The 8304-nt window shown below is 35.1% G+C and overlaps 1 protein-coding gene across 1 annotated transcript in view; it reads left to right on the top strand.

The window, feature by feature from the left end:
* RAB18 (RAB18, member RAS oncogene family) overlaps nucleotides 1-8304 on the top strand; it is a 32657-nt gene that overhangs the window by 4630 nt on the left and 19723 nt on the right. The window contains exon 2 of the mRNA XM_012654884.1: nucleotides 568-623. Within this exon, the coding sequence (XP_012510338.1) occupies nucleotides 568-623 (56 nt within the window). The remainder of the gene's footprint in view (nucleotides 1-567; nucleotides 624-8304) is intronic.

Raw genomic sequence — 8304 nt, 5'->3', positions numbered from 1 at the left:
TTTGACAGAATATACCTCCTCTGGTTGCCCTGTATCTTTCTACCTCTTTTTACCATATCTTTCTTCCCACTTGGGTAGTAGTCATACTACTTGATATGGAATCCTAGGCTTTCATACCTTTCCATTTTTACTTGAATTCAGATTTTTTTTTTTAAAAAAAGTCAGTTTGTTGCATTCCAAGAGACTTTTTATTTTTTTTCCCCTTTCATCTATATCAATTAAAGTGTGGTATGTTGCTAATTTCTCAGAAGGCCGTAACAGTATAGTTAAAAACAACAACAACAACAACAACATAAAACCGCCTTCGCACTTGGGGAATTGTGTAGGGGAGCATGGGGAATATATTTGCTAATAAACTGCTTTGCTCTTGGGATTTTTAAATTGCCTTTCCAATAATTTAATTCCTCCATATATACCTGCTCCGAGGCAGTATTTATAGGAGGAGACCTACATCAGATATTCTTATATGCATCTAATAACTCCTGACAGTATAACAATCATGTACACATTTATCATATGAGAAAGAAAAGTCAAATTCCTAATATATCTTTTTAACATCTCTTTTAGCCTACTCTTGAGGTTCACAGATGATACTTTTGATCCGGAACTTGCAGCAACAATAGGTAAGCCTATGTTTAAAAATTCATTAGAAATACTGAGTATTTTCTTGCCTTTGGGCTGTTTTATCTAAATCCCCCTACCCTCCTCTCACCACCCCACTGCTTCCATGTCTGTTGAAATCATTTTTTTGCTTAAAGCCAAATTTAGCCGTGGGGAGTTGTATACCAACTTTAGTGACATGAATGTTCATAAGTTCTAATAACCCACTATCATCAGATGGGCTTGAAATCTTATTTTTCCTTCAAGACTTAACTTTGATATCATTAAATTTCTGAAGCCTGTCTAGAATTTACCGAGCAATAATAACTTTATCTGTTGTCTCATGACACTTTGTTAAAACCACTGATATTACGATTATCTGTACACACATTTCTTTCCTGTACTATGGATTGTCTTTCATTTTGCAGCGTACAGCAGTTATTTGAGAGTTTATTGTGTGCCAGGCACTGTCTTAAGAGGTGGGGTTATAATGATGAATAATACAAACTTGGTCTTCATCATCATGGACCTAGCAGTAGAATTTGTTAATTTTGTATTTTCAGCATTTGCTAAAGTATTTGGCATGTATTCTGAACTTCACATATTCATTGATGTTAGTTATTAAGGATCATTAGGAGCAATGATATCTAAGTGCCTTTTTAAAATAAAAGTTAGATTGCCTGAAAGTGGTTTGTCCCAGTAACTTATTAGAGTGTGAGAGAAGATAGGGGTGAATATTTTGGTATCACATGTATAGAGAAATTTCATGATCTGATGAGACTATAGGAAAGATGATCTCAGCATTATTGTTAGGGAAAATAATTTCTCTTAACTACCTTTATTTGTTTTCATTTATTGTGTCTATTTTTTTCTTTTTATTGTGAGATAATTCCAGATGTAGAGATAAGTTGTAAAAATAGCACAGAGAATTCTTGTGTATCTCCTGAAATTCCCCAAATGTTGATATTTATCACCTTTGCTTTATCATTCTCTGTCTACATATTACACACATACAATATACAGTATTCTTTTTCTTTTTTCTTTCTTTCTTTCTTTTTTTTTTTTTCCAAGAGGTGAGTCTTGCTCTGTCCCCTGGGCTGGAGTGCAGTGGTGTGATCCTACCTCACTTCAGCCTCGAACTCCTGGGTTCAAGTGATCCTCCCACCTCCTCAGCCTCCTGAGTAGCTGTGACTACAGGAACATGCCTGGCTAATTTTTTTGGAGAGGTGGGATCTCACTCTGTTGCCCAGGCTGATCTTGATCTCTTGGCCTCAAGCAATCCTCCCCACTAGGCCTGCTAACATGCTGGGATTATAGGTGTGAGCCACCACACCAAGCCAGTATTATTTTTTTAAAATGAATTATTCGAGAGTATGGATGACATGATGTTTTAATGTCTATATACTTTAATGTGTAATTTCCTGAGTGAACATGGATATAATGCTGTCTACAGATAGATTTTATCAATTTGCCCATTAATGTCCTTTATAGCAAAAGAAAAAGAATTCTTTATGGTCTAGAATTCAGTCCAAGATCACACATTGAATTTATTTATCATTTCTCTTCTTTGTCTTTTAATCTGAGCAGTTCTTCAGTCTTTCTTTGTCTTTCTATGGCCTTGACATTTTTGAAGAGTACAGGCCAGTTATTTTGTAGAATGTCCCTCAGTTTGTGTTTGTTCAGTGTGTCCTCACAGTTAGATTCAGTTTATACATTTTTGGCAGGAATTCCACAAAAGTGCTTCTTGGAGCATTGTGTCAGGAGGCACATGGCGTCTATTTGTTCCATTGCTAGTGATGGGACTTTAGTTAATTAAGGTGATATATGTAAGATTTCTCCACTGGAAAATTATTATTTTTCCCTTTGTAACTAATAGATTTATTGTGAAGAGATACTTCTGAAACTATATAGATGTCCTGTTTCTTACCACACTTTTTGTCCTCTTGTTTGAGCGTCCATTGATAATTCTTGCTTGCAGCAAGTAATAAGGACAGTATGTGATCCTGTCATTCAAACTGTGATGGTTGTCAAATGGTGATTTTTCAAATGCCATCATTCTGTCTGCATTTCTTATTTGGAATTCTGCAAGGAAGAGCTCTTTGTTTCTTTCTCTTTGTCATAGTGCCTCTAAATTTTTAATAAATTATATCAGGCATTATTTGGCTTTCATGTGACATTGACATTTCCAATTTTACTCTTATGTGTGTCCATAAGAAAGAGAATCATTTAGTCTTATGTGTGTCATAGGAAAGGGAATAATTTTAAGCAGTAGTAATTAAAAATCCATTTTAATTTGGCTTTGCTGTATGATTTACTCCTTTAAAAGATTACTTAGTAGTAAAACTTCATTTTGCTCAGAACATACCTGAGCATGTTTTGGTAATGGATATCAAGGAGTAGAGGAGTAGTAACTGGCAGGAAAATAAACTTAAGTAGAGTTAAAATTTTACTGAAGAAATGAGTATATATGTGAAATATGAAACTGTCCTCATTTCAAACCCAAATGAAATCCAGGGGCTTGTAGAATGACAGATCATGGGTTGTCCTTATTACTAAAAAGGCTTTTTCTTCTGCAAAAAGACATAGTAAAATTAAAGCATGCTGATGAGACTACATATAGTTTGTCCCCTATATGGGCCCTGGGTCTTACATATCTTTTTAAAAGTATCTTTTTTAAAATTTTTTTAAATTTGTTTTTAGAGATGAGGTCTCACTATATTGCCCAGGCTGGTCTTGAACTCTTGGCCTCAAGCCGTCCTCCTGCCTCACCCCGAGTAGCTAAGAATACAAGTGTTGGATCACTTGAGGCCAGGAGTTTGGGAACAGCCTGGGCAATACAGCGAGACCCCCCTACTCTGAAAAAACATGTGTCCTTTACACTTAAGCATTAGATTACTTTCTGCCTTTGGGAGTAACCAATACACCCCGCTTTTAAAAGTAAAAACAGGCTGGGCGCGGTGGCTCATGCCTGTAATCCTAGCACTCTGGGAGGCCGAGGTGGGTGGATCGCTCAAGGTCAGGAGTTCGAGACCAGCCTGAGCAAGAGCGAGACCTCGTCTCTACTAAAAATAGAAATTATTTGGACAACTAAAAATCTATATAGAAAAAATTAGCTGGGCATGGTGGCGCGTGCCTGTAGTCCCAGCTACTTGGGAGGCTGGGGCAGTAGGATTGCTCGAGCCCAGGAATTTGAGGTTGCTGTGAGCTAGGCTGACGCCACGGCACTCTACTCCCTAGGCTGACGCCACGGCACTCTACTCCAGGCAACAGAGTGAGACTGTCTCAAAAAAAAGATAAAAAATAAAAACAGTTATCATAATTGTTAATGGCCTTGTGAAAATTAGTGTTTTGTGGAAAATTAGTATTTTACCTCACAGTAAAATATTAGTAAGGAAAGTGCGTATTTATCTTTTGATAATAGAGTGAGATGTGTAAGTTTCTGTCTTGTATTATATAACATTCTTTTAAGATAATCGTTGGATTTGGGATTTGAAGATGGTACTAGAAAGTTGGCATTTTCTTTTGTTTTCTGACAATTAGCTAGAAACAAAAAAGAGAGGGAAAAACTAAAACAAATCCAGTATTCCACTAAAATATGTGACAGTTAAGAACCCCAAGCCACAAAATAGGTGGAATCGCTGGGAAAAACAGTGGAGATTAGGCCGCATGTGGGAGGCAGTAAAGGGAGGGTGCCACAGCTCAGAGCTCAGAGCCAGCAAGAGACAGACACTTCGTGCAACTGAGAGGCCCCTGAAGTACAAAACCTAAATGTTTACAAAAAGCAGAAGGGTTTTCTTCAGCTAATGGCAGGAGCTTTCCTGCACCTGGTTTGATTCTGAGAAGTTGGGGAAATGAAGCCAAACAAGGAGTGACACGAACAAGCCATTTTTGTGGGAAGTATGACGTCTGTCTGTAATAGCAGTGGAGGAGGAGATGACTTTGCATTATGAAAAACCTCGAGACTGCCTATCTGCATTGGCTGTGGAGAAGTAAGACACGGAATTATGTCTTACGCACAACCCTGAATCAAGAAAAAGTTTTGTTAGTCCAGAGCTGGAACCACTCTGGCCTTCTGCACGAACCTCCTGCAAACAGCAGGTCCAGGAAAACCAGCACCTCCTTCAAAGATGGATAATCAAAAGGAATACATTCAGCTCAAGGCCACTACAAACATTGAAGAATTAAAAAGGAAGAAAGGACAGAAAAACAAAGGACAGATGAGGAACACTCACCTAAAAATATTGCCATAAGGAAGATAAAAATCGTGAGCAAACATTTTGCCATGAATTTAAAAAGCTTAACGAAGTATATAGCACTGAGAGCACAAAGCAGTTGACATAAGAGGCCAGGGAAGAGACAGTGTGACTATATGAGAAAATGTAATATAAGTCGATTGAGCGGAAAGAAGAATAAATGAAATTAAAAAATAAAAAGATCACTGAAATGAGGGTGAAATCGAAAGGATCACATGGACAGTGGAGAACCGTAGAAAACACAGTAAAAGACAAGGAGGCTAGAATTGGAAAGAGCAGATAGAATTTACCAAAATTAATAAAAATGTGAAAACAGATTAGAAAATGATTGATACGGAAATTAGAAGAGGAAACCTAACATAATGCACATTTGAGTCTCAGAAGAAGGAAACATAATGAAAGACAAATATTTAAAGATATGATTCTAGATCAAATTTCTGACATAAAATCAAACACCCATACACATAAAATTGCAAGAATATCTTCATCAGGTTTGTTTGTTACATGGAAGTGTTTGAAAAAGAAGGTATTAGGTTTCTTTTTCTGCTGTGGCAAGGACATACAGTGGTACTTAATCAGGCACTTATCTCAGGTAATTGGCAGCATAGATGGAATTGATAACAATGGAAGTTTGATCCTTGATTAGTTACACTAACTTTATGTAATCTGATTACAGAGGCAAAATTTGCTTCAAGTTAAGGTTTTATTTTTTTATTTACCATTTTAGGTAGTCTTTGACTATAAAAAGAGAATTTTTATAAAATTCTAGATTTTTAATTGAGAATTTTATGTCCAATTTTATACATAAGCATGGACTTTCCTTTTTTATGTTGTTATTTTTTAAATCAGGATTTGGTATTAAAGTTGTACTGGTTTATAAAATGAAGGCGCTTTCTAGTTTTAAAAATTGTCTTGACTAACTTAAATAATGTTGGAATTGTCTTTTCGTTAAAGGTTACATTTCACCTATGAGTCAATCTGATCCTGCTTCCTTCTGTACCATTCCAAACCTCTTCAAGTTTTCTATTTCGTAGGATACTCTTGGGAGTGTAATGGGGAAAGTATTCGTTTTCTCTTTAGTTGCCCATTGTGTTCTTTTAAACTCTTCATTATCTGTGATTGTGGCTCCTCTCTCATTTCTAAAATCATGTATTTTTGTTGTCTGTCTTTTCCTAAGGAATGTATCAATTTTATTATTCAGAAGATTGCTTTTTTCCCCTCTTTTTCCTACTTTTCTTTTTGCTCAATATTAAGTTCCCTTATTTTTAATCTTTTTTCTTTAATAAAGATGTCCTCCAAGAACAAATTTTACTGTGTTCTATAGATTTTGGTATGAAGTGTTTCTTTCTCATTGCTCTGGATAATTTGAATTTTCAGTTTTGCTTTCCTCTTTGGACATTTGAAATCTTTGATGTAAGAATGTATTTCTTAATTCCCAGGTTTTAAATTTTTTCTTAAAACTTATTGGACAGTGATTCCCTTGGGATTGAATAAGACCCAACCCTCTGCCAGCGTCCTCATCTCTATCAGCAGGGAGTCAAGTTGGAGCCTTGGAATTCTGTCTGCTTCTGACAAGACTTCTCTTCACATCCGTCTTCTCTCCACATATTTTTTATCTTGCTCTTATTGCATCTGTCATAAAACCATGAGGCATCATACCGTGTTCTTCTATTTAAGTAGTCCTACAGAAGGTCCTGGCATCTCAGATTATTCTTGATTCCCCAGACTCTAATCTTCACAAAGTTGTGTATAATTTTTTAAATTACATCACAGTATATCAGCCAAAAATTTGAACAGAATATCAAAGAATGCTAAATATAAATAAAAGGAAAGCAGAAAAATTGAATATATTAATTAAATATGCATGGGTCCAATTCTCCTGATAACTCAGATTACCATATAGAGTTGAAAAAGTACTTAAAATAAATAAGGAAAGGTCAAAAATAAAGGAATGGGCCGGGCAAATGCAAACAGTGCAAAAGCAGGGGTGTGGTAATAAAACATAAGGTAGAATTTGAGGTTAATATACTGGACAGAATAAAGTAGGATATTATGTAATGATGAAAGGCCCAATTAATTATTAATGACAGAGCAGCTAAAACAATAATAAACAAGTAGGCACCAAACATAGAAGCTATGTATAAAAGCAAAATCTGTTCAAAACACAAGAAAAGAATTTGATGAAAATGCAATTATATTAGATTTGTTTTATTTCTTTCATAATTAGGTATATCCAAAAGGCACAAATAAGGGCATAGGGAAGTAGAATAACACAGTCAACAAATCTTTGGATAAAGAACTCATTGCTTTAAAAGCTCATAGTACAATTTTATAGAATCAGTCCTGGACTTGGCAACAAAGAAAATCTTATATTGGAAAGAAGTACGGATTTTGTAATATACATTCTCTGATAATTTATTCTTTTAGAAAATATTTTTGACCTGTTTCTTGCATATGAGTTGCTAGCAGTATTTTTAAAAAATTATACATTAAGGTTGACTTTTTTGGTATATAGTTCTTTGAGTTTTAACATGTATTAAAACAAATCTTTATGGTCATATAATGTCATCACCACAGTTGACATCATCCCCAGAATTACTTGGTGCTATTCTTGTCTAGTCTATCCTAGTCCCCCAGCCTCTCATCTTGGCAGCCACTGTTCTGGTCTCTAGTTTTTGTCTTTTTGAGAATGTCATATAAATGGAATCATATAGGTTGTAACCTTTTGAGACTGACTGCTTTCACTTAGCTTACTACCTTTGAGCTTCATCCAAGTTGTTTCAGTCGTTTGTTTCTTTATTGCTGACTTGTATTCCATTGTATGGGTGTATCATAGTTTCAGTTATCCATTCACCAATTGTAGAACATTTGGGTTGTTTCCAGTTTTTGGTGGATATGAATAGTCCTATTATAAACATTCAGGTGCAGAATTTGGTGTGAATATTAATTTTTATTTCTCTAGAGTACATACCTAGGAATGGAATTGCCGAGTCATTTGGTCAATGCATATTTAACTTTAGAAAAAACAGTTTGGCCATATTTTTATAAAGGGATTGTATCATTTTTACATTCTCACTGGCAGCATACGAGAATTCATGTTCTTCCATATCTCTCACCTCTGTAGTATAAGCAGCCTTTTAAATTTTAACCATTCAAATAGGTGTGTGTTGGTATCTCACTGTGGTTAATTTGCATTTCTCTAATGGCTAATGATGTTAAGCATCTTTTTAAGTTCTTATCTGCTATCTATCTATATATATACACATACATTGTATATATATATACACACACATATTATTTTACTTAAGTTCGCTATCCATTTTATGAATTAGGAAACTGAGGGATATAGATGTTACATATTCATATAGTATATATGCATACAATATACATACTATATATTATATACACAGTATATATACACATACATTGTATATGCATATACACACACATA

Source organism: Propithecus coquereli, unplaced genomic scaffold (genome assembly GCF_000956105.1).
Source record: "Propithecus coquereli isolate 6110/MARCELLA unplaced genomic scaffold, Pcoq_1.0 Scaffold45, whole genome shotgun sequence".
NCBI classification, from domain to species: Eukaryota; Metazoa; Chordata; class Mammalia; order Primates; family Indriidae; genus Propithecus; species Propithecus coquereli.
This window is presented reverse-complemented; position numbering and strand designations above follow the sequence as displayed.